Here is a 26,984-nt window from a genome sequence, read left to right on the forward strand (position 1 = left end):
CCTTTAGGGTATCTGTTGTCTTTCTCATGACATCAAGAAGTAACTAGCAGCCCTATTTAAGCATAAATTTTTCAAGAGGAAAATTTATACTTGAAAAGCACATTCTCCTTTTCTTAAAAAAAACATCAAATCACGAATTCTCCAAAATGCTTTTTAAAGAGTTCTGTGACATGAAATAATGGATATTCTAGGAAATATCTGTTTAGAGATACTAAAGGGAAATAGTTTTAGGTTGAAACTATTAGACATTGATGAAGAACTGTGATTTAATCCTTTTGTATTTTTCAAATGTGTTACAGATGTGGTAGTGGAGCAGTATAAAACAAAACACCAGGCAAACTCAAAAGTGTAAGCACTGAAGCAATTTAATGCATTTTCTTCTACTGGGATTGCAACAGATACGCTGAAACATGCATGATTTTAATTTTAGCCTTAATGCCATTAGGACAGCTGTACCATCCTTTCCTAATGTATTTGACTTGCTAATTATCATTTGTATTTTTATATAAGGTTTGGCCTTTCTCACTTTGCAAGGTCATTTCAATGCTTACAAATTGAAAGCAATAAACAGCTTGTTTATTGCTTAAAAGAAAGTCAGGTGTCTCTCCATGGAAACCAGCTTTCATAGAAATCCTGTGAATACCAGAGAATTTTCTTTTCCTGCTTACCAGTAAATGAGAACTAGAACTGCACACTGTGCCAGTCTTCATGCAAATACTGCTGCTTGTTTATCCCCCTCCCCCAAATTATTGATTTATGGTCTGGCTGATAATGAAGTAGTAAGTAGGGATTTAGTTAAATTACCTATTACCCACTGAGAGAGTATGAAGCTACAGGTAAATTATATTTAATTGTTCCAAGACTTACAAACTCTTCAGAACCTTAAATCGTAACCTTAAACTGTAGTGTTGCCTCATGTTGTCATTGGCCACTGCAAAAATAGTCAGATAAACCGTTCAAACACTTATGCATTGTGATTGAAGAGTAGTGTGGGTGCATTTTTTAATAAATCATTGAAATAACTTTGAAACTCAAATGTTTGGATTATATAAAACTAACTGTACCTGAAATATTTAATAGCATTTAGAATAAAAGCATTTACCTCTTACATGGGATCTTGATCCTCTTTTGTTTATTGGTGGTGAATGGTCCCTGGTGGTGTAGGCTTGTGCTGACCTCACTTAGACACCTACTGCCTGTGCCATGAAAGCAATGTTGTTGCTAGTGAATGTTGACATGCATTCAGTGCATATATGTCATACATGTCTGCTGTGGATTACATAATTTTCTGTCACAGTCAGTGTGCAGAGAATAGGAATATGATGCTGTGTTAAGTGGTGTTTTCCAGAGTGCAGGCTGGACAGATTTTCAGACAGGTAACTTTGGAAGTAGTGGAAACTATTACTGCTGATTTGAGGTTTCAGGGTCAGAAGCCTCATTCTGGACCATGGAAATCGTGTCACCCCTGCTTCGGGGAGACCTGCAGAACCTTTTGCTCGCTGCTTCATTAGATTGCTACTGCGGTTTATTTGGGCATAGTTTAAGGAGCAGTGATTTCATGGATGTCCCCTGCCCTCTGCTTGTTTTGTTAGGAACAAGCACTTACCCTGTGGTATTAGTGATCTTCTTTCAGTAAGGCACAGAGTATGCATTCTGCTGCTTGTCTTTTTTCTACTAAACTTTAAACTCTCCTATTGCACAGTTCCTAAGGAGATCCATGTTGCATTTGCTGTGATTTAGAAAAGGTTATCTATGGATAGGCTTCTGTCAGTTACGGTTTGTTTTGAAGTGGTGTTTGCAGCTTAAATTCTTCGTTAACATAGGTCTTAACTAAGTAAAATACAACTCTAATTTATTAATTTATCAGCTTGAAGAACAACAAATTAACTACTTTTAATGTGTTATCTGATCCAATGCCTTGGTGTATTGTAGCACTGTTGCTGCAAAGACCTACTTGTGAAATTTCAAATGTGGTTCTTAGGTCATACAGAAGGCTAAATGTAAAAAGATCAGTTGAGGAACTAAAGAAACTAGTGAGGAACTGGAGAGTTTTAGATTGATCTTTTCACCCCATCCCCTTGAAGGAATCTTGCTGCTGCACATGTTGTCTTGGGTCTGAACTTTCCGTGCAAAATTAATGAGTCTGCTGTAATTCAACAACGTATCAAGAGATTAGATACTGGTTTTTGTCAGTCTTCTGCTCAGGCTTCACTGAATAACTTCACAGCAGGACCTTCATGGTGATCTTAACAATTCTTTCACTTTCATGGTGATCTTAACTATTCTTACACTGTATTAATATGTTTCTTTTGCATTGTGATAAATTTGATAGTATCACATTTGTGATACTATCACACACAAATGTGATAGTATCACAGCAAGCCCTTAACCTCAAGAGTTGTCAGAAAGCTGTTGGCAGTAGTAAGGTCAGTTTCTACACTAAGTATAAATAATAATGAGGCTAAGAATGAAGGCATATGGAAGAAAGTGGGCTGGAGTCTCTTTTCTGCCTGCTGCAAATGAGAAAGGCTATCTTTGTGGCAAGGTGATAAAAGGTGTGGATGAGGCACTGTAGAAGGAAAATATATTGAAAGGCAAAAGACTTACGAGGGCTAAGGAAAGGAGGAAGAAAGAAGAAATTAATGAAAACAGAGAAGTCTGTGTGTTGGGGGATGTGACTGAAGAAGCTGGAAGGTGAGAGTAAAGCTAGTAAAATTTTGTCATGCTTTACTCACATATGTAAGATGTAGTATCCAGTAGAGCGATGCATGGAAACATGTGTAGATATGTATTCACACAGCCTAAGAGCTTCTGGTAAAATACCGGTGGTGTGTAATGCTACAGAATTGCATACCACTGCCCCCAGGAGATCTGGGTGACTAAGTAATGCAGTGCTTGTTGAGCCCCGTGTGTAGCAATCGCTGCAGGGCTCCTTGAATCATTATTTCTAAAAGCATTTACTGACCAGCATTGAGGGGAAAGGGAAAGGTGTGTGTTCCATGTTGTTGCTCTGTTTTTATTTTTTTTTCATCACAGCTGACAGGGATTTTCCAGAAAAATGAGAAAGTCAAAAGATAAATAAGCATCAAGGTAATTACTTATCTGTAAGCATTTTAATCTGTGTTTAGTGGTTATAGTTCATAGCTGCATCATCAGAATATACACTCTTGACCAAAGTATAGCCAGCTACCTTATGGAGAATTAAAAAAACCATGTACCAGTGAAGACATGAAACCTGTATTTCTAATTAAAAATGTCCTCATTCAGAATGCCATTGCTTTAAATGGAATCTGACTAGTTCACACCTTTCACAGAAATAAGAGCTGTTTGGAATTTGCACTGACAGTTATTCAGAAGCTTAAATGTCTCTTGTAAGAGACTGCATCACCAATAGCATTGGTGCCACAAAGCTAGGTCAAGACTTCAGTTGAACAACTGTTCTTTGCCACAACGTGATTTCCACTCTTGCATATGATGTGCAGTCTTGTTTAACCTGTGAGATGCTGTGGATGTAAAGCAAAAGGCGAAATTATCTTTCATAGCTTCGTAATAATACAATTATCAATTATGTAACATGATCTGTAATAAATATCGTCTTCAGATGGTTGCTCAAATTACTTTCTTCCAACTGTGTTCTGCATTGCTGGTTTTGCATGTTCTCGTAATGACATATTTAATTATTTTTTACTGAGAACTATGCTGCAGCTTGATGTTACCGTGTGAATTGTGTGGCTCTAGTTATTTTCTGTGCATTTCTTTTTGTCCCTTGTAGGTGTATCCAGATGAGTATCATCTCAGATTTGTCTCCTCAAATGGTGTTGATGGCTGTACTAGTTTTCCCTTGAGAATAACTTACTAGATTGTAAAGATGCTTTTCAACACATTTATACTTTATTAACCTGTTTGTTGGTACACTTGATCTGCACTAGTTTGCATTTGTGTCTTGGTTTTGAGGTGATTTGCATCTTCTCTTGACAAATTAAAACAATATTTGCTCATGTGAACAACCTCAGAGTTAGAGCTGCCTAGGGGCAGTTCTTGCCTGTATTGACTAGCGTACTGATGGTGCAAGCTTACTAATTTCCAGAAGGATTTTGAAATTCATGAATCGTTTGGATTTTGAGTTCTGGATACTGTTTCTAAATTTCTCAAAGAATTGTTTCTAAATTTCTCAAAGCATCAATTCTGGAATAAACTTAGTTGAGATACTGCAAGAAAGATTTAATTTCATTTTGTTTTGAAGTAAGAACACGCTCATCATTCTTTGAGGTTTTTAAGCTATTAAAGGCTGTCTCACACATCCCTTCCCAAAAAAATTGCTGATGGGAAGTGTTTGCTGAGGACATATTACTGCATGCCTGGATGTTTTTTCTTTCTGCTTTTCTCAAAGCTTCTACTTTGTGGATGCTTGTTTTGCTTCTGTGAGGGTTTTAAGGCTAAGAGTGAGGGAGATGTTCTGGAGGCACTGTGATATTGGAGGAATGTGGGGAATGGCTTGAATAAGGTGTCCTGGTCTGTGTCTCAGCTCCAAAAATGTTTGATCTAACCTGGTACTGCCATTTTTGTACCATAGATAATGCAATGGTTTGATGGGGTAATACCATGACAGCAAAACTCTTAAAACAGTTGCCAGAAGATCTACTGCAGAGCTTTAGAAAGCAAAGGCTTAGAAATAGGTCAATAGCAAAGCTCCAGTGGAACTATAATGAACATAGCTGACTCTGGCTGAGAGTGAAGTTTTCCAGTTATTATCTTATCTTGCAATTGTGCAAGTCTGTCTTGCTGTGTATTTTTAAGTGTGTATTCTGTGTTCTTTTGTCTTGAAACCTCATATCCTGGTTTAATTTGTCGTTTTTTTACTGTTTTAAATTGGCAGGCCCTCGTAATTTTTCTTCTGTAATATATGCTCACTCATTTCTCTCCATCCATTAAGTTTAATTTTCATCTTTACCTTTGCAATTCCTGCACCAACATGATGTAGGATTGCTTCAGGAGCAAAGGATCAACAAAATCACTTCAGGAAATGCATTTTGTGTCTCCAAGTCATGCTTCTCCAGTGTCAGTTTTCTGTCTGAAATATCATTTCTGTTCTGCCTCTCAGCTGAGACAAATATTTTGGACATCTTTGGAGCAAAGTTTAAATCTCTTTCCATGTGCAAACATCTAAATACTGATTTATGGTTTAATTCTTTGTTCTGTTAGTTATTTCTAGTCCTGGCTTCCTGAAGCTGTGTTTTCTATTGCTTGGAAAACTTCTCTGATGCTTATATTGGTGGCACAAATGATACCACTGTGATGATGATTATGTTCAATGTTGCTTTAGTGCTGTGTAATGGTAGCCCCATTAGCATATATATATAATTGCCTATGCTGATTGCTGGTACCATAGTAACTACAGTAAAAATATTTGAGGATGGAAGTCTGAGCACATTGTGTCAATGTAGAAGTTGGACAAGCATATTGGTAAAGGTAGAGATCAGGGGTGATCAGAGTCAAAGGGGGATCAGGAATACTGACTGTGCACATAAGGCTGATTTATATTCTGATTTCTAAAGAACAGATACATTCTACGCAAATGCTTACAGAGTGTCTGTGTGCATATTGCTGATTCTCTTGTATTGCTCAGTTGTTTGCTGCATCTGTTCAATTCCTCTGGATTACCAGTCATAAATGGGGAGGAGGGGGATTCCTAGTGAGAAGGAAACAGATAGGTCTTAATTAAGGCCAAAAGTAGACTTGATTTTTGTGGAGAAACTTGTGTAAAATCAATGTACTGAGGACAATTAAGCATCCCTGAAAAATTCTGAAATGCGTAACTCTGGAATTCAGATGGGGGGAGATGAAATGTACCTTGGTGTTTCATGTCTGTAAATAAATCCTAATAATAGAATGCAAGATATGTGTTTGGTTTGGTCTTTTAATCTGGGTATTTTACTTTTTGCCATTTTAAAGCTTTCCTACAGTTGGAGAAGAAAGAACAAAAACTAACCATCGATCAGCCATCTAAAGGAACAAGGAAAAATTATTCTTTCACAAATGAAGAAGTAAGACAGATTGATCGGGAAAACCAAAGGTTGCTAAAAGAACTGTCCAGACAGTCTGCAAAGCCAAGAAGAAGTACTGCATTAAAGAAGTCGGCTGTACCGCCTCCTAAATTGTACCACAGTGCCCTCAACAGGCAAAAGGAGCAGCAAAGAATTGAAAGAGAAAACCTGGTAAGTTTTGAGACTGATTTGGATCAGTAAATTGAGAAGGACTGGTTTTTGTCAGATGAACTTACTGCTAAATACTTACAAAACTGGTAAGGCAGCACTTGGAGCTTTACTGCAGTAAGTCTACAATGAATTTCCTTTACTGTGCTGTTTGCGTAATGGTTTGTATTGGGGGGGGGGGGGGGTATGCTTTTTTCAGATGAGAATAGATTTTACTTTATATGAGTCTGCTCTACTTTAATATTCAATTTAAGAGGAACAACCATTATTGTTAACACACTTATAACTTTGGATAGCAGTCTAACTCTGTTCATCCTGCTTCATGCATCATGATTACTAGTCTCTCAAGAACAGGGTTACAAAAAACAAAGCGATCAATATGATAGCATCAAACCCATTATATTTGAAATACAGAGGATACAATGTGAATGTCAGTTTTGGTTTTTGACTCATTTTATAGCTATCCATCTCTTTCAATATTTGTAGCGTTCTGCTTGTCACAGTATTTGAATGTAATGGCAATCACAGTAACTTACTTTAGTGGAAACAGAAATTCAGACTCATTTATAAGGATATTGGCAGAGTCGTCAAATAAGAAAAATAATACTGATTTGAATAAGGTATTTTTAGTGATTGAATACATATTGTAATACATCTAATGATATTGTCATATTTCCTAGTTGTTTATTACTGTGTTTGAAAAGGAGAAAAAATATAGTTAAAATATTTGGAAAATTTATAGTGGAAGTAATTTATTCACTTTTTTCATCTGTGTAAGTGTAGGTTGCAATTTCCTTTTCTATAGATAGACAGAGATACAGATTCAACATGGAGGAGGTCTAATTGACCTATTGTCATGGTTTAACCCCAGCCGGCAACTAAGCACCATGCAGCCATGCTCTCACTCCCCCACAGTGGGATGGGGGGGGAAGAGAACTGGAAGGGTAAAAGTGAAAAAACTCGTGGGTTGAGATAAGAACAGTTTAGTAAATGAAATAAAATAAAATAATAATGATAATAAATTATAATGAAAAGGAAAATAACAAAGAGAGAAATAAAACCCAAGACAGACACATGATGTAAATGAAAACAATTGCTCACCACCAACTGACTGATGCCCAGCCAGTCTCTGAGCAGTGGTCCCCCCCCACTAACCTCCTCTCTCATTTTATTGCTGAGCATGATGTCACATGGTATGGAATAGCCCTTGGGTCAGTTGGGCTCAGCTGTCCCAGCTGTGTCCCCTCCCAACTTCTTGTGCACCCCCAGCCTACTCACTGGTGGAGTGGGGTGAGAAGCAGAAAAGGCCTTGACTCTCTGTAAGCACTGCTCAGCAATAAGGAAAACATCCCTGTATTGTCAACACTGTTTCCAGCACAAATCGGAAACATAGCCCAGTACTAGCTACTGTGAAGAACATTAACTCTAGCCCAGCCAAAACCAGCACACCTATTCAGGAAAATCTGTTAGGCTTTAGTTCTTCCAGCTTTCAGACGTATAGATTGTTAAAACTTTTCAAAGTAGGAAACTTTGTCCCCAGCTTCACTAGACTACAGTTGACCAGAAGAACATTATACTTCACACACTGAAAGAATTTGGCATAAATACTTGTTATAGATGTGTGACACTTCTCATTGACTGCAGAATAAATGTTTTTAGGCTTCAGTGTTTTTAGGTTGCCTGGAGGGCTTTCTTCATGTGTTGTGGGGTTGGTTTTTTTTTCTTGTTTTTTGTTTATTTAAAATGTTGAAAGCAGGACTTGCTCTTCTACATGAACCTTGATAATAAGAGTGTATTCTTAGGCTGTGGGGAGGAAGTGCTGTGTCATAGTCACTTATGATCTAATAGTAATATTCTGTATTTATTCATATACTGTAATATTAATATATATGATGTTTTACGATATGCTTCTGTTTACTCAAAGCCACAAACCTTTTCTCGTTTGATATATAGTGATATTTTGTCCAAGAATGTTTTGCCTTTGCAACTTTTGGATCAAAAATTCAGCAAACCTAAACACATATAGTCATTTCCCATGTTGCTGTTTTAGTAAATGCTAGAGATTAATGGTGGTTGCTTTCAGTCTGAGAAATAATATCCTTCATTTACTTATTCATTTATGCTTTAGTTGTTGTCATCAGCAACATGAGTGGGCACATTTGACATCAGAATCATTCATTAGAATTTATGTTAGGACATCATGCTATTTTAGACTATAAAAACATTTGGTTTATTCTTTTCCCCAAACTCAGGATAATATATTCTGCGCTTCTTTTTGGAAGAGTGATTCATCAGTACAGCTCTTATGTTTTGTTTAACATTGCTATTATTTTTGAGCAATTCTGTTTACTTTTTGATTCTGTTTGAAGTGTATGTGCACCTAGAGCATCACAGTCGTAACACTGATTTTTTTTTTTCTAGTACTACCTTTTGGGATTACAATTATGACATGCTTTTCTCAGAGACTGTAAATGAAAGAGCTGCCGTACTCTGCCCACTGATGAGGGTTTTTTTTCTTTGTATAGCTAAAAGTATGTGCCTTATGAACTTATTTTCTGGTAAGCAGCTTTCTTCACCTTTGTAGATTGAAGAGCTGGAATTCCATGGAACTTCCTTATCAATATTTCTTCTATTACTTGACAGGAATTTTCTTCTTATACAAGGCCTGAGGTACTGCATACAGGATAGGCTGCTTGATACACCTTTGTGAAATGTTTGTTGGAGAAGGATGCAGGGTGTTGGTAAATAATTCAAGAATAGAAATCTATAACAGTATTCTGTGCAGGGGGTCAAAGAGTTTTGATGCAGAGATTTTGTTTGTTTGTTTGTTTTCCCTGTTGGATTACAGCTTTTATAATTTCTTGTCCTGAGGTTAACAACTTGTCTAGGGAAAACTTTCACTTGTTCTGCGAGAACGTTCTTGGAGTAATGCCTATATTTACTGTTATCAGAAAGACAGCTTGATTTCTGGTGCAGGCATTTGGCATCAGAGGTGATGCAGGGAAAGTAATTTGAATATTAGGAAATCAGAGAGGAATCTAAGTGGTTTGGTGCTCTCTAGTTTTGTGAAAGGGTGCAAGGAGGTACAGGGAATATGTGTTGCTCCCACAGACTCTGCTAGAAAGAACTATGATGGAATAAAAAGGTGCATTGCTCTGAAGAACAGTAGTTATAAGGTAGTGATTAGCAATTTATGGAAAAAGCACAATTAGCAAAATAGATTGCAGTTAAAATTAATGTCAGAATTTTGTACTTGCTGCTTTTGACTGTATGCTTTCATAAGTGGAACCTGCTTTTGATTGCTCATCTGAGCTAGCAAGACCAGAGTGCGTCTCTTGCCGATAGAGGATGCTGCTGGTTCAGAAAACATTCTACTCGTGTTTGAAGATACTCTCAACCCCTTGTCCTCTCCAGTGGAAAGGGACATAAGCGTAACTGGATGTGTTACTTTTTTCCCATGTCTGCATATATGTGTCTCTATCTGTATTGATGTATTAATCATTGTTTCTGCCAGTATAAATAAGATACTCAACTTTATAGACTGGACACTACACACCATTTAAACTTTTAATGGTTTATTGTGTGATACAAAAATCTATACTGGTATATACAGGTAAGTACTTAGGGAACATGAAATACAGATTTGTAGCCACCACACCATTCTTCAGTCACTTCATCTAAACTTAGAAGTAATTCATCTCTCTGTGTTGTTTTTTGTTGGGTTTTTTTCCGTCATTTTTATTAATTCTGACTAGGATTTAGGTGTTAGATGACCTTAGGGAGCTAAGCTGCTGTGTTCAGCCAAGTTCCTAAGGAACAAGTGACCTTTTGAGTTCACACTGGAAGATCTCAGCAGGTCTGGGACAGCAATTCTCAAACCTTAGATCAAGGGGGATGAGGATATTCTCCTTTTCTGTGAATATTTGGTCTTCCCACGCATCCCTGTGCTGTTATGACTCACTGCACGTAACACTCCATGTTGTTCATTCCCCCACCTCATACTCCCCCAAAAGGTACCCTAAGCCCCAACAGATCCAACTCTGGTCCCAGTTCCAGTATAGTCACCCTCCCACACAAAAAAAAGTCACTTACTGTGTTTCTCTGCAAGGGCTGTCTTTCTCTTTTCACCTACTTGGTTCCCTGAGTCATCTGTGCTGCAGATGTCATTAATGCTTCTCCCCACCACTTGCTCTAGTCATTGTGGCCTCTACCAGCACAAATATCCTTCAGCCAAACTGTTCCCCTTCTCTTGCAATCTGGGCTGCCTTTTGTCTTGCTGGAAAACCTGAACCTCCTTTAGAAATGCAAGTACTGTACTGCTATAAATGAATGTATATTCATTTGTCTCGGCTTGATTTAATGGTGCTGATGGGCTGTGGTAATTGGGTGGGGAGAAAAGGGCAAGGGAGGGATAGTGCCTCTGGCCATCCCCATAACTGCCTGCCACCACATACAAAGAATATGCCTTATCTTGAGCTACAGCCTTCAATCCTGTGCTGCGCCGTACCTGCCCTGCCATCCGTGTCATGCTGCAACCAGGGAGATAACTTCTAGACATGTTAAGAAACAGGAGGGGGAGGGCACTGGTCCATCAGAGTTGTGCCTGGGCACCTTGTACTTTCCTCCCTCTATGTATTCCGCACTGCTTTTTCTCTGCCTTCCCTTTGTCCCATCCCCAAGGACCACCCCCAAGTCTGAAAGCATTAGGCCTCGGATGCTGCATATTTATGTGGTTGTAGAAAGAATACCAAGGTTGTTTGGCCTTACTGGTCTCAGTCTGGAGGAGAAAGCTGTAGGAAATGCAGTTGTGAAAGAGAATGTAGGCTTCTGGGTCTTCTTAGGAGCTCAGAAATATTCGTGTTGGGTTGGTGGCTCCTTAGAAACTCAAGCACACAGGGTTTTATACGGTATTTTCACTTACTGGGTTCAAAGCCATTTTATGCCAAGACTAAAGACAAAATGTTGGTAGTTCCTGAGATTACAAAGTGCAATGGGGAAAAAAAAAAAAAAAAAGAAGATGCTTCTATGGCCCCCTCATCAGGGGAAGCTATCAGGATGTGGAATTGGCACGCAGATGTGCCTGGCTAAAATATACTGCAGTATGGTGCAAATAAAGTGCAATTCGGTGATCGTAGTATTTAGGCTATAGGCTCTTTGTGGCTCTCAGATTTCTTGTGGTCTGCTGATTCCTGACCTAGACTTGAGATTCCTGAACACTGCTGTGGTAATTATACTGAAGACTGATTAATTGGCAGGTTCAAGGAAAGTTTTGGTTATTTTGCACACTACTCAATTTTGTGGGATTTTTTTTTTTTTCTTTTTTTTTACTCATAGCCTACTTTGTGGTGATGCCAGCCACATGTAAACTTGATAGCTGTTCAGTTAAAAAGACTTTTCTGGAGATTAAAGAACTTTAAAAGAGTTTTTTGACATTTAGAGTTTGTCAGGTTAAAGCTAATTAATGCAACTGGCAATTGAAGAAAATTACAAATACTTGTATTGATAAGAATGAACAGAAACATGTCCTTGAATGCACTGTTATCTACTTCCCCTCCCCCACCTGGACTCTGCAAAGGGACAGGGTGGTCACTAACATCAGTGACATTAGAGGAGGCATAATATAAATAAATTTGAACAGCTGTCAAGGCACACTAGTCAGCTGGTTAGGATTCAGAGGTGGTGAAACTGAAGCTGTCATGCATTTAAAAAGCAAAGTAAAACAAGAAAAAGTAACATTTTTTTTACCTTCTCTCTGAACTCAGTTTAGGAGTGTTGCATTTTCAGTGGTTTTTTTTCTTTCTTTTTCAACATAGCTTCAGAAAAGTCTGTACTGATTGTTTTTTTCTTTTCTTTTTCCTTTTTCTGACAGAGAACATTAGAATTAGCTTTAGTGCTCTCCTGATGCGCCCAAACTTGAGCTAGCAGCATTTATCTTGGCCCATTGTATAGCAGCAATCTTTTGATATGGTGTCGGGTTCCTGTGTTCTCCAATTGTTGGCAATCCGACATTTCCTTCTGTCATTGACAATATGTATTTTAGTGTCTTTACAGATACTAATCTAAGTCCAGATGCCTAGATTTATAAAGGATTATGCTATTCCTAGAAGGTAATTGTGCAGGAATGCCTTCTGTGATTTTTCTTTTTTTTTTTTATATTATTTTTGTACTTTTATTGTAAACTCAGTATTATAATAAAGTAAAAGAAGATGGGGGAAATAGAAGCCTTGGGAGGCTTTTGCCAAGCTGGGAGGTCATCAATGATATGGTATTATATATGTATTGAGCTTGAATCAAGAGCTCTAAGGAGCTACAATGCAATTTAGAGCAGCTAATGACATTCCTGCCATTAGTGTCTGTTACTCTTTTTTTTTTTTTTTTTTTTTTTAATTCCTTAAATCTGATCGGGAACATATATTTGGTTCTGAACACCTGGATTATGTTATGTGATCTGATTCTTTGGTCGTTAAGATAAATGATGAAATTTTTCTTTACTTTAGTGGTGCAGGATTAAGGCTCCAGAGATTTAGCACTTCAAAAGAACAAGGAAAGTGGCAGTGTTCTTCAGTCCATTTCTGAAAAGGAGAACATAATGAAAGAATTGGTAGATTTATATGTATAATTGAAAAAGAACATTTGTTCCAGGTACTTGTACCATTGTACAAAGTAGTTCCTTGGTTAAGGACCTCAAGATTGTAGGGTTGGTAATAAAAACATAAGAATCGGATTAGTTCTGGGTTACAGATTTAGTAGGTCAGGGCTGCCCTTTCAGTGTGTTGATGAGTTCATTTCTGTGTGCAGCAGGCCATTCTCCAAACTGCAAAACTCATGACTGCAAATAGTGTGTAAGTTAACATGCCCTTGGTACAATTCACAGCAGAGGGCAAAGGAACCGCAGGAGCTATTCTCTCATTCTCTAGAAGAGCTTTTCTTAGAAGTCTTCTGCACCACAGAATCTATAACTGCTCTTTCCGTAGCTCAGGGCTGTATCAAGTCCAATGTTAACCTGTTCAACAAAAAGTAATGTTTTAGTACTGAGACAGGTCTCTTCTTTTGCTTTAGGAATGGGGACTTGATGCTTGTCAAAATACAGGCGTAAAAGGAAAAGCAGAAAATTGTATTTAAGCTAGAATAAAGCAGGCATATGTAAATATTGTATGTTCAGAATCAAGGTTGAAATTACTGCAGTGTTAAGGTACGCAAATTCTATGAGACTGTTACAGTTGCAGTGCAGACTTGAAACATGCTCAACTCTCATAGGGAAGTCACTTCTACAATTTACCTGATCCATTTGTGATTGAACTGAACATATTGAGAGCTTCCATTTTTAATATTGAAGGTAAATAAGTTATCTCTGCAAGTCTAAATGTATGTAGCTGTGTTAGGAGACGCAGATGAAGTAAAATGTTGGGTGTAACATTTAGAGGCAAGTCTACCATTTCATGTTCTGCAACTGGCTTTAGTGAAGAGCTATTTCTAGCTGAAGCCCTTCCTTTGACTTTTGCTTACTTAGGTATTTCCACTTGACGATGAACTGACTGGCACTTGATGCAAGCAGTTGTGACATATTATGTCTGAGCCAAAATCACTTGTCCTTTCTCCCTCGTGCACTCTGTGCAGGTTTCCAGTGCCCATGCATGAACTACCAAGACTTTGTAGATTCCTATTACAGCTAGACAATGACAACTGACATCCTGTGAATACTATACTATTTCCTAAGTCACTTTCTGTAATTTTTTTTTATTCTTCTTTTAAAAACAAACAAATAAATAAATAATCAGTACCTGATTGGAAGTGGGGACGAATGATCGTTTCCTACAAAGTGCAGTTTAATGGCTATACAGACAGATTCTTGACTTCTACCATGTAAGTATGCATCTAGACAATACATCCTTAATAACAGAGGTATTTTTAGTACTTTGGAGACTTGTGTAATTGCAGTTTGCATTTTCTGTCATTGATAGGATGCATGTCATAACCCTGACCAGCAATGGTTTTCTCATTGCCAAATGTTTGTAGGCCATCAAATGAATTGAAATTAGCGGAGGGAACGTATAGATCTATGCAAGGCAAGCACTGGAGGTGAAATATATTAACAATGTGAAGTTGTTAATTGGAAGTTGTATGTAGCTGGGTACTTCCAAATTTGTCCTGCCATCAGGTTCTTTGTTTAGATTATGGAAATTTCTTAATCCTGTTTCAAGTAGAAGTAGTTATGCAGAATGGGAAACTGTCTGTATCTTACAAATACTATGCAAGTAGCTGTTCTAATGTAATGCTTGCTACATAATTGCCAGGGTTAATTTCAACAAGAGGAAATGATGTCTATAACAATAATTTCAACTAGAATCTCTTAAAATTACATTATGGATAAAACAAATAGTGTCCAGTGGATGTTCGTGCTTTCCTTTTGACATTACTTTCACAGAATTGAGGTCAGTAATTCTCTCTGGGGATCCTGTAGGGCAACATAAAATGCTCTAAGTATGTCTGCAAAGTAAAGATTAAAAAAAACCCAACTTCTCATCCTTCCAGAAATTTAGAAAAGAGGAGTAACCAAAGGTAGGATTAGAAGAGTGCAGCCCATCTTCCCACCACCTTTACTATCGCCAAACAGATGTGTTGTTTCAAGTTATCATAAAGTACAGAGAACTATGGGGTACTAAAGATGTACTCAATGTAGAATTGATGATATGTAAGGGATACTTACTATTTGTGTCATCTTCTAACAGTGAGAAAATAATTGAATGTGAGCAGAATAGCCTGTATTGGTCACCAGTGGAGGAGTTCGTGTTGTGCAATGCTAAAAATTTTGGGGTTTTTTGCAGTTCACATAAGAATCAATTTGTGAGTGTTTGTTTTGTAGCTTCTTCTTCATCCTTTCTCTTTCTTGATGATATTTTTTTTTTCAACATTTAAGGCTTTCCTGAAAAGACTGGAAGCAGTGAAACCAACAGCTGGTATGAGGCGTTCTGAACAATTGATGGACTATCAGCGCCAGATGAGTTATCTAAATTCTTCACCGTCTGTAAGAAGAGGAAAATCTGCTTTCAGCCAGCTTAGTCCTTCCAGTAAGTACTTTGAAGTTGCAGATTCTTGCATGTGTTTATCTTTTTTTATAATTCAGAATTGTGAGGCACTTGCTGTGAAGAATAGCAAATAAGTTCCATTCTCTGTCCTCCTTAGATTGAGCATTTATCACACAGAAATCATTAAAGTTCTTTTTTTTAATCATACCAAAAGTATGATGACCATATGAATTGTTTACTTACCATCCTAAATTTCTAATAAATTATGTTGTTAATCTTTTCCAAGAAAGTAAAAAAATCACTGTTGTAAAGAAATATTTCTCATTTTGCCAGTACCCTTTATTGAAAGGAGAAGAGAAGGAAAAAAAAACCCAACACAAAAACCACAAAGAAGTTTCAAATTCTCATTCAGAAAATGTAAATCTACTGATAGTAGCCTTGTTTCTCTTAGAAATTGTGCGTGTAATACTTGGAAGTAGATCATGTGTCGCCATAGATCCACACATGTCAGGTTGAAGAACCACAGCACTATGGAATAGGCTTGAATTCTTTGTCCTGACCATTCACAAACAACTCATAACGTTTTGGGTTTGTGTTCAACTTACTGTGATTTTTTTTTTTTTTTTCCCCTGGAAACTATGGTAATGAGTGTTGCAGTACTAATATAGCATGAAGTTTTCTGTTGTACCGAGCATAAGTATTCTCACTTTTTGTGTGTGTGTGTGTGTGTGTGTGTGTTAACAGGAGGCACTTCAAGAGCATCTGCTGTAGCAAGTACGATGAGCCAGCGAAATGAAAAACCCATGTCTGATCCAGCCAGTGGGGCATTACAGAGACCTAAACCCACTAATGTTCGCGCTGCTTGGTTGTAAGTGCGTTCTTTGCCTCGCATCCTGAGATAACCTCAGACTTCTATTTTTAGTGCTTTTGTAAAATCTATGTGCAAAAATATTTTCTGCATTGTTCAGTGATTAAAATGCATTGCATATGATATAATTGTTTATAAAATGGTTTTAAGTGAACACTTTCACTTCAGTCAGTGTTTTCCATGACAGGAAGAACTTATGAAAGAGAAGGAGGTATTTAAATGGACAAGGTAAATATAAATTGCCAATTATTATTTTATTCTCAAATCATAAGTGGAATTTGTATCCATAACATGGAAGGACAGAATTGCTGCACTATAGGCGCAAGATGTAAAGAAAATCTTTAAAATAATAATATTTAAAAATATTTCATTAAACTTACAAGCATATGCTTAATTCCTAGATCATCCTTGCTTTTCATCCTGGCTTTAGGTAAGCCTTCTGAACTTCGTGGGTCATGTTCTTATGACTGAAAGAATCTTCTTTTTACAGCAGCATGAAGGGGTGAAAAGCAGATTGTGTATTCCTGCATGGTTAGCTAGAATACTGAGGCTGCAGAAGATGATGTTCTGCCACTCTTGCATTCCAGGTGTTGAACGTTTGTTTTGTACTCAAGGCTGTGTCTCTTCCAGATTTAAAAGAATTTTGGAAGTTGTATTGGGACCTTTGTGTAGGAAAGAAGCATCTGATGCTATTTGAACAAGAGTAAAGACTGAAGTGAACAACAGTTTCAGATTCACTCTAAACAAGAGTAAGTTTTAGTTACTTCTTATGTTAGAGGATATTAAGCAAGGGAGATATTTCATGGCCCTGCTTTTGCAGATCCTTGCCCTTCTAGGTGGGGAGATTCAAGTTTCCTGCAGCTCAAGTTTGTATGTCAGATTTTGAGAGTGACTACTAACCAGGGTTTAAAAAAAAAAAAAGACAGTAGAAGAAAGAAAATCTTGTTATGCTTCTTAACCTGTTTTTTAATGTCATGTTGATACCAAATATTTGTAGTAGTGTCAGATAAGCTTCAGTAGTAACATCCATTTACAAGGGGAGCAAATTTAATGGAATTGGTAATTGCAAATATTAGCTGGTATGCTTTATTTCTATACATAAAGGCAAACTTTCAGTGAGCTTCTTTTGTAGGACTGTAGTCTTATAAAGAGCATAAATTGTGATGCCACTATCCATGGATATTGCAGGAACCCTGCTTGCTTCCCCAGCTTCTTCCCTGGAGAGGTACAGGAAATCTCTTTGTATTATGCATAAAAAAAAAAAAGCTGTACTGAGTAATGCTGGGTCTTTGCCCTATGAAAAAGAAAGTTTATTATTCTTTGCTCGTGCTTGCATGAGGGCTTAGGCTTTCAGGTATTCTTCATTGTAACAAACTTTTTACTTGGTCCTGTGTGATAGTTTGGCAGAGCTTCTGCACCTGGTGACCTGCGGATCAAATTTAGCTGTTTGACAATATTTGAACTTTTAACTTTAAGCAGCATTGTGGCAAACAGATTTTTATTGCAATTATTATTCATTGATAGGGACTGTAAGGAATTCTTTGCATAGTGCTGCTGTATTTATTTGTACTATTGTGCTAATTAAAATTATTCACTATTTAAAGATTTTGTCCTTGAATGTGAATATCAGGGTCACAGTTTAAATACTTTTGAATGTTCATATAATAATTTTTTTCTGTGAAGGAATTCACAAAATGGATTACTTTTAATTGCTTCATCTTATTTTATTTAACTTTGGTATGAAAGACTGTCAATTTTGTATGTCATTTTTGTAAATCATAAGAAATAAAATATTTAACATGAATTGTTTGTCATTGTAGTCGCTTCTTTCAGAATTTTATAATTGGTATTAAAGTGCAAAGGAGGTCATGGGAGAAGTGTTTTGTACTATGTGTAGTTGAGGAAAATGCAAATGAGTTTATTCATTGATACACTTTACCTGTTAGTGACTTTGGTGTGTTTTTTTTTAAAATAAGCCATATTGACAGGTCTTCATTAAGTTAGATAATCTCATCAAGATTTTTATAGCAAAAAATCCTGTTTCTAATAGACTTGTTTTCTGTCTTTCTTTGTAAACAGCTAGTTTACGTTCTCTTCTACTTCCTTCCCCCTGCCCCCCCTGAAGATCTCTTTGAAAGAAATGTGCAAGCTGCTTTGCTTCCTCCTTAAAGTGAACTGCCACACTGGCTTGACACATGGTTTCAGGTAGGAGCCAATCTCCCTGCTGAAGTGACAGGATTGCCAGTTTGGGTGACAGCACTGGCATATTGATCTCACTAATATGAGAAATGGACTGTGATGCCTCCGTCATGTTTTTGCTCTGGAAGTGTCCCTGCCTCATTGTGAGCTCTGTTTCTTCCAGGATAGGGTTCTGCAGTGTAGTCTTTCTACAATACTGAAGGTCTTAAAGAAGGCCCTAATTCAGATCATTGGCTATATGAGAAGAATGGGAGTGATGATGCATCCCTGTCTGGATAGGTGGCAGTGTGAAGGGCATTTTCCCAAGCAGACCACTGAAACCTTTAGAACTCAGTTTTAATCCCAGCAAACCTAAGAGACTCGAGCTAATTTGGAAGAATTGCACAAGGCTGTTCTTCATATGGAATGTATAGGCTTTCCCCTGTGCCAGGGCCTGTCTTCTATCAGTTGGCTTGCAGTCTTTACTGAAGATCCTGAGGCATCTCTGCTGTTGTCCTGCTACTCAGATGAGGGTTTGTCTGATTGTCCTAAATCAAATGGGTGGCTGGATTTATGTCTTCTGTGATGTATGTAGACTTTACATTGGACTGTATTTTCCTTATTGTCATCTAACAAGTTTCAGGATAAACCCCTGTGAAAAGTCTGAGATACTTCCTTCTAACAAGTCACCAATAACATTTTTATCCTAGTGCTTTTCCTTGTTTTCCATGGTGAATAGACAAAAATAACTTCCTGCCTTCCCAACCTGGGCAGCTCATTGAGTCATCTGGCAGATGAGAGCTTGTGGTTTTCCCTGGAGCACAGTCTGCACATCAGTGTGATGGAGATGAGGGCAGTGACTTATATCAAGCCTTCTAGCTGTGCAGTCATGACCATCATGTGCAGGCAATGATGAATACACAGTGGTATATCAACAAGCCGAATGGTGAGGGAGAAGAAAAGGCTCCTTCAGTACCAAAGTGGTGTATCTTATTGTCCTGGTTTAGCCCCAGACGGCAACTAAGCACCACGCAGCTGCTCGCTCACTCCCCCCGTAGTGGGATGGGGAAGAGAATCGGAAGAGTAAAAGTGAGAACACTCATGGGTTGAGATAAGGACAGTTTAATAGGGAACGCAAAAGCCATGCGCGCGAGCAAAGCGAAGCAAGGAATTAATTCACTACTTCCCATGGGCAGGCAGGTGTTCAGCCATCTCCAGGAAAGCAGGGCTCCCTCACGCATAATGGTTTCTTGGGAAGACAAATGCCATCACTCCGAATGTCCTCCCCTTCCTTTTGCTTCCTCAGCTTTATATACTGAGCATGACGTCACATGGTATGGGATAGCTCTTTGGTCAGTTTGGATCAACAATCCTGGCTGTGTCCCCCCCAGCTTCTTGGGCACCTGGCAGAGCATGGGGAGCTGAAAAAAAGGTCCTTGACCAGTGTAAATACCGCTTAGCAACAGCCAAAACATCGGCGTGTTATCAATATTATTCTCATACTAAAACCCAAAACACAGCACTACACCAGCCACTAGGAAGGAAATAACTCTATCCCAGCTGAAACCAGGACACTTATGAACCCAGTACACTGAGTATATCTTGGTGGTGTTTAACTGCTCAGTCTTGAGCAAAATAGTGGATGAACCATGTCATTGTCACCTGCTGAATGAGGAAACAGAGAAATATAGAGCTGCATGTGGAGCCATCTTCCAGGACTGAAACTATGTTGAGGTAATCCTGTTTCAGATATGGGCAGTGATTGCTAATGCTTGTGATACAGATCTGGTTTGTCTTCAGGCACACTTCCAACACCTTGGTCAAGAAAGCTGCTATATGTCTCCTGGTAGCTCTCCTCCTGGCCAAGATGAGACAGGATTTGGCAACACTGATTCTTGCAGCTGTCACTTCTGGTTCCAGGATCACCCATGTTATTCACTATGGAGTCCTAAAATGCCATTCTCCATGATCTTTGTTCTGGGCTCTGTGTACAAAACTCATAGTTCTCTCCACTGTATTATATGTGGTCAGTGCTTGGAACAAAAGTGACAGGTCTTGTTTCTCTCCACACAGTGGCTCTTTGGACTAGAACATGCTAGTGAGAGATTTTTCTGGTTTAAAGTGAGAGGGATTTCACAAGGGGAATACAGGTGGCTGAGATTTGTCACCTGGGGCATGATGCTTCTTTCCCTGACATCCTAGGTTGGCTAGTGGGACTCCATCTCCAGCTGAGATTATCCAGTAACCATAACTGTGGCATCCCTATGGATGGTGTGTTCTGGTTTTTGCACAACTTAGCAAGGTTTTTTCCTTCTGCTATGCTTCTCACCATGTCTTAAACTCTTCCCTAGGGCTTTTAAAGAACTGATGGCTGGAGGTTATCACCTTCAGAAAGGTAGGGAAGGTTCAGTCTGCTGTCATAGTTTCTCCCCCTGTCACTCTGCAGTAGGCTATGCTCTTTAGAGACAGGTTTATCTTTCAGGCCCACCTGAAGTTCCTAACTTCATCTCATCCAAAAGATTAGTGTACCTCAGTTCCCTCTCCAAGTAGAGCCCGTTCAGAGCTGGGCAGTGCAGTATCTGCTGCATGGTAGGTGGGCTTTGTCTTTCTCTTAGTAGGATATATTACCAGGCTATTCAGAGCAGGTTTCCCAGTGTTCAAGTGTGAGATATAAGGGAATGGTTTTGATGCAGGGTTTTGCCTGCATGGTTTTGTCTGTGACTAACTATTGCAAAGGTGCAAAAGGATTGGGGCAGTGGTATCAATTGTCTGTGGCAACTGAGGTTCATTGGGCTGGAGTTCAAATAGCAATTGGAGACTATCTGTGAAGTCTTCTATTTTCTAGCTTTGCAGAGCTGATGGCTGGATTTTAGGTTACGCTTTCAGCAAGTGTTACACTGAGTGCCACAGACTCAGTGCAGAGCTGCTTTCAGGGGAATGGTTATTTCATTGACAGTTTTGAACTCTTACCCCAAGTATCTTTATGGAGAGTACTGCCTGGAATCTGCCATAGGGTGTGCATGTGCCTAAGCATTCAAGCAGAAATAAGGAGCTGTTTACCTTTAAGTGTTTTCCGTATGTATCATTTAATGGATTGTCTCTTCCCCCAGTGGAATTCTCCTGCATTAATACTCCTCACTCTCCTTTTTAATAGCCTTTACTCCTCCTTTGTTTTTTGCCTTTTTTTTTCCCTGGAATATAGTAACTTCTTTCATTTACGCTCATCTGAAGTTTCCTTTGCTTCCTCTTAATTCCCTTGGTGCTCATTCCCACATACACTTCCCCCCAAGGTTTGGTACCTCTGCATATTACAATCTGTCATTGTCTCTGGTATCTTTGTAGCCAACTTAGATCTTCTCTAAAACATCCAAATGCCATATGCAACCTTGTCAGTGAGGTAAATGTGAAACGAATAGTTGCAGTGTGTTAGCAAGCTTCTCATAAGGAACTGTTAGGAACGGGTAGAGGAAGGAGAAAAGGAAGAGAAAGGGCAGAAGCAGGCAGGTAAAACTTTAACTAAGACTACTTCAATAAGCACTGTGAAAGAGAGTAGGAAGACTTTCATTACAAACTTACAGTTCAACAGGTTGCAACCTTGGTTATTTACTACTGGGAAGAAAACATACCAGCTATCTAGAAAAGCAAGTGTCTAAGATAGTGACTGTGAAAGAAGGGAGATGAAACAATCAGGCCAGGGTGAAAGAGACCCTATCTTCATGATACAAAAAAATAATTGCATTTAGGTAACTTAAAAATAGACTATCACTTTTGGACCAGTGTTTTCCCAAATTCTTCAGGTGGATAATGTTGCTTCCAGATACTGTTTCAGTAGCTTGTACCTGCCTTCAGGGAGAAAGGAGCTGCTGGTTTGAATCTGTAGCAGACGCACAGAGCCCATCATACTAACTGACACAGAGCTAGGACTGCCTGCATCTGACAATAAATTAATTTCAAACATAGGAAAGGGATAACTGGAAGCCAAAGCACAGAACTTGGAACTTATCAAAATGTGAATCTCTTAGCTCTCCATTTACTGCTACTTACAAAACTGGTTAATCCAGAGTTCTCATCTGCATACTCAATTATGAAGTGTGCTCCTGTTCCATGAGAGTAACTGGATAGTTCTGTGATAGTCACATGCAATGTTAAGCAAGATGGTGTCCACAAATACATTCTTTTTGGGAGACTTACTCCATTTATACTCCAGAGTAGTCTGTTGTCACAGAGCAAGGGATAATACTCTCTGCATCAGCTTGCTTTTCTGTATTGAATTGCTCCAGCTTTCACACAAGCAATGCTCTGAGACCCAGTGTCAGGGAAAGGCAGCTTACAGCATGATGGCACCTGCAAGAATGTCCCACCTCAGGCAGTGATAACCCCTGCACTAGAGCAATACTGTCCACTCATCAATTCTACTAGCCCAGGCATCATCTACTCTGCAGTTTATATTCAATGTGGAAATTGCCAGCCTTGTAACTAGTCAGCCTTTTACCTTCAAGTACAGCTACTGCAATTCCAACACTTAAGTTCCCACAGTTTTTTTTCACCCTAGGGCACCAGAAATGACAGGCATTCCAGAATTTTTATCAAAAATCCATGAGCACACCTTACTTCTACATATGAAGTAGTAAAAGATGCAGCTGAAAAAAAGCTTGAGATTGGCTTAGTCTTGCCCCTCTTCCTAGGTGGATACATAACATTTGTTTATATGTAGTTTAACTGAACCACTGAAATGGACACAACTCACTTTCCCTCCTTTGCCTAAGTAGAGAGCCTATACTTCAGTAAGTCCACAACCATGCAGCAGCTAAAGTTTAAAAGTGCTGTGTTGAGCATGTTCTGATCTCAGTGGTAATTAATAGCTCAAGTTGTTAATAATGGAAGTATAGTTATTAAAATAGCTCAGAGGTATTCCATTCTAGAATACTTTTTCAAGTAAAATAAGCAGCAATGACTTCACTATCAAATGAAGACACACTTACTTCAAGGTTAAGGGTATGAATTATCAAAGCAGCTAAGACTATAATGGTAGTTTACCTGTAAGACAACTGGCTGCAGTACCCTCAAGCTGAATCCACTTGGTTTTGCTACTGTAGAATTATCAATAACCATTCCACCTACCTAAAGCTCTGTTGAAAAAAAAAAACTTTCAAGAGTCTTAGGCAGTACCAGGCAATCACTAATAGTGTGCTGATAACATATCACCTTAAAAGACATGTACTTCTAATGTGTTCAGTGTACTGGAAACAACAGGAAAAGTTCATTAATATATTAATTTATTTCATCATTTCCATTTTAGTTCAATTGAACAGAGCAGACAACTTTTTGCTTTGTGAAGATACAGGGAGTTTTTGAAACACTGTATTTCCATATTGTACAATGTTTGAAAAATCAGATTGTGGTTTCAACCATGTGATTATATAATTTGTCAGTGAAGAGGCTGCAGTTAGGAACTCAGCCTGGTGCTTTAGTGTAGTTTGTATTTTCAGACATACTTTTCACTTAGTATCATATTAAAAAAATACATGATTTTAATTCATGTTATAAATGTCACCACTGTTGGGTAGCTAGAGACATCACTTAGTACAATAGGCATTTCTGAAGATCTCATTCTATTAAGAGTTCACAATATTACATTTTAAGCTAGGCATAGACCACCTAAGTCTTGTCTCTAGACAAAATGTATTACCTGAAATTTGAAGTATAATATATACATAGGTTCCAATACAAATGTTGGAGGAACTTTCATACAAAAATGTAACTGTGATGTAGTAGACAATTTTTAAATTAATGCATCCTCATCTCAACCAGATATGTTACTCATAAATTTTATTCTGTTTCCCTAGGAAATATTTTGTTGTCCATTACATCACAATAGCATATTTTTTAAAAAAGTTGATTGAGAACAATTGAACTACATTATGATGTTGTTTTAGACATATTTCTTGATTTCATCATAAAGTACTAATACAAAAGCTCCACCCATGCCTCTCAACACATTCGACCAGGCACCTTTGAAGAACGCTTTGGATCCTTCATCTTTGGCTATCTTCTTCCAGCAATCAATTGTGCCCTTGTACATAATATCAGCTGTGGAAACAGACAAAGGTCAGAAGGCTTGAAGTTATACAGCAGGTCTGTTTCAACTTCCATATATTTAAAACAACAAGGAATAAGCAACCTGTGGCCAAGAATTTAAAATTAAGTAATCAATTAATGAAAAGTAATTTTAACTCTCCACATGGAAATCAAAACAAATCAACTCTCAGCCTCTTAAGTGAACATGACAAATAACCAGCAATGTGTTTCCCATAGCTTTTTTTTTTTAAGAATTCCAATAAGAAGGTCATTAGTTTTCCATAAGACAAAAAATATCCAGCATCTCCCATCATACCTCAACAAAGAGATACTTTCTGCTGCCAGAAGACCATAGGAGCACTTATTCTTACCTCCCTTTCGGCCAGACTGCATCATCATCCTACGTCGCACAGTATCAAAAGGGTAAGAAACCAGCCCTGCTACTGCAGTGACAGTCTGGGCAATCATCCAGCTCACTACGATATGCACATTCTTTGGATCAGGCAACATACCTGCCATCAAGAACAAATGAGGAGAGTCAGTACAGAGACAAAAGGTTGTAGGAAAGATGGCTGTGGAAGAGCAATCACCCACCAAACCCAGGAGTCAATCAAGCCAACTCAATCACACCTGCAACTTCTCCTTTCATCCATATTTGACTATTAACAGGTACTACGAGTGAAACAAGTTTATAGGACTGTTGGATTTTGGGATCTAAGCCCTGTTCATGCTCCCTAGCCAAAAGGTCTCTCCTGTAGAACCCTCCTAGGTTCGTGTCATGAGCTGCAATGAGTAACAAGCTACCATACAAGCCCATCTGTACAAGCCTTAAGACAGAGAAAGAAACTGGAAAGTGTCTGAAAACACTGCAAACCCAAGGCTTCTGCTCAGAGCAGCAAGCTGAGGGAGGCAGGAATGCATTTGAGAAACACTTGTGCATATTCTACCACCCTGAAGCGGTGCTGAGCCAAGCTCTGCTTGTCCTTGTACTGCCAAGTACCCTAGAGTGCCTTTACTGGATGGATCTTCCCTTGCAGTCACTTCCCCATGCACTTCTTACCCTTGGCTGTGTCGTAAACCCCAAAATAGGCTGCTCTGTAGATGATGATGCCCTGGACAGACACACTGAATCCTTGGTACAGGCCCCTCAAGCCATCAGACTTGAAGATCTTGATGATGCAGTCGCCCAGCCCAGTGAACTCCCTCTCGCTGACTCCTTTGCCCACATCAGCCGCCAGCCGGGTCCTGGCAAAATCCAGCGGGTAGACGAAGCAGAGGGAGGTGGCTCCTGCGGCACCCCCAGATGCCAGGTTCCCCGCAAAGTAGCGCCAGAACTGCTTGCGCCTGTCCACTCCCCCCAGGAAGATCTGCTTGTACTTGTCCTTGAAGGCGAAGTTGAGGGCCTGGGTGGGGAAGTACCGGATGACATTGGCCAGGTTGCCTCTCCAGAAGGAGATGATGCCTTGCTCCTTGGGGATGCGGACTATGCAGTCGATGATGCCCTTGTACTGCTTCTCCGCCGTGATCTGTTTGCTCGCATGCTGGACCTGTATGGAGGAGAAGGAGGAGGGGTGGGAGGGTGGAGAGAGGGGCGCTGCAGGGGTGACCCCGCACGGCGGCCCGCTGAAGGGCAGGGACGGGCCTGCCCCGCCGCCTGGCCCGGCTCCCGCTCCCCCGAGGCGGTGCTGAAGGGCCCGGGCAGCTCCCGCGTAACCGGAGCCGGCCGAGCTCCTTCCCATATTTAGTCACGCCGGCCGGCGCCCGCCGCGCCGGCACCCACCTGTGGCGCAGCCCCACCGGGCTCCCGCCGCCGCCGCCACCGCCAGCGGGGCGCCCGCCGCCCCCCGGCGCCCCCTCACCTGCAGCAGCAACTTCACCCTCTCGATGGGGGCGACAGCCGTCTTGGAGATGGCGGCAGCCACCCCACCGGCCAGAAAGTCCTTGAGGAAGCTGAGCGCTTGGTCACCCATGCTGGGAGCCGGTCCGACACCCCCTGCCCGGAGAGAGCCAACGAGCCGCGCACCTCCCCACCCGGCCGCCCCCGCGCACCGCCCGCCAAATGGCCCCCAGGCCCCGCGCCGGCCCTCTTATACCCCGCGGCCTCTCGCGATAGGAGGAGGTGTCCACCCGGGGCACGGACATTGGCTGGGACCCTCCCGAGCCCGCCCCCGCCGGGGGGCGCGGGGCAGCGCCGCCATGTTCCCTTGTGGAGGGAGTGCGAGGGCTACTGGGCTCGGGACGTTTAAAGGGCAAATTAAAGTTATCTGGTCGCTGCCGTGGAACGCTATGTCAGAGCATGTGCCTGCTGTATTAATAGCTCCTGGGAGGCACAGGAGGGGACTAAGGAAGCTGGCAGGAGTACCTCAGGCAATGTTAACTGTTTCGTGCAGGCCGGAGGCTGGTGCTGGGGACTGAAGGCTTGCCTAGAGAGGTCTGGGTGCAGCGACTGGTCAACTTGTTGACTGAAGGCAACTCGAAGAAGCAAGAGCACTTTAAGCCTTGACTTTTTGTGCATGGAGTCACACCACAAAGGGTGAGGGGAACATGGATGCTGGGCAGGCGCCCTGGTGTGGATGTGTTGCCCCACAACAAAGTTCACCAGGGATGCATAGTCAGCCTGGG

At 39.9% G+C, this 26,984-nt stretch overlaps 2 protein-coding genes across 3 annotated transcripts in view; one reads left to right on the top strand and one right to left on the bottom strand.

Moving 5' to 3' along the window:
- Positions 1-17,856, top strand: part of CFAP97 (cilia and flagella associated protein 97) — a 34,638-nt gene extending 16,782 nt beyond the window's left edge. For both annotated transcript variants that reach the window (XM_075500222.1, XM_075500221.1), the window contains 4 exons: positions 5,953-6,215; positions 15,130-15,280; positions 15,983-16,106; positions 16,737-17,856. In XM_075500222.1, the coding sequence (XP_075356337.1) occupies positions 5,953-6,215; positions 15,130-15,280; positions 15,983-16,106; positions 16,737-16,803 (605 nt within the window). In that variant the 3' untranslated portion in view covers positions 16,804-17,856. The remainder of the gene's footprint in view (positions 1-5,952; positions 6,216-15,129; positions 15,281-15,982; positions 16,107-16,736) is intronic.
- A 5,687-nt stretch (positions 17,857-23,543) lies between these two features.
- Positions 23,544-26,411, bottom strand: SLC25A4 (solute carrier family 25 member 4). The gene is made up of 4 exons (XM_075500223.1): positions 26,222-26,411; positions 25,423-25,909; positions 24,734-24,874; positions 23,544-24,374 (listed from the first exon to the last, which is right to left on the bottom strand). Exons 1-4 carry the CDS (start codon positions 26,330-26,332, stop codon positions 24,217-24,219), a joined length of 897 nt encoding a protein of 298 aa, XP_075356338.1. The 5' UTR covers positions 26,333-26,411; the 3' UTR covers positions 23,544-24,216.
- Positions 26,412-26,984: the final 573 nt, after the last annotated feature.

This window comes from Mycteria americana, chromosome 4 (genome assembly GCF_035582795.1).
Source record: "Mycteria americana isolate JAX WOST 10 ecotype Jacksonville Zoo and Gardens chromosome 4, USCA_MyAme_1.0, whole genome shotgun sequence".
Taxonomy (NCBI): Eukaryota; Metazoa; Chordata; class Aves; order Ciconiiformes; family Ciconiidae; genus Mycteria; species Mycteria americana.

Coding starts and splice junctions, on each gene's coding strand:
- SLC25A4 (XM_075500223.1), bottom strand. CDS start 26,332: ATGGGTGACCAAGCGCTCAGCTTCCTCAAGGACTTTCTGGCCGGTGGG. Junction 25,910..26,221: donor GGGTGAAGTTGCTGCTGCAG/GTGAGGGGGCGC, acceptor TCCTCCATACAG/GTCCAGCATGCGAGCAAACA. Junction 24,875..25,422: donor GGTTTACGACACAGCCAAGG/GTAAGAAGTGCA, acceptor TCTTGATGGCAG/GTATGTTGCCTGATCCAAAG.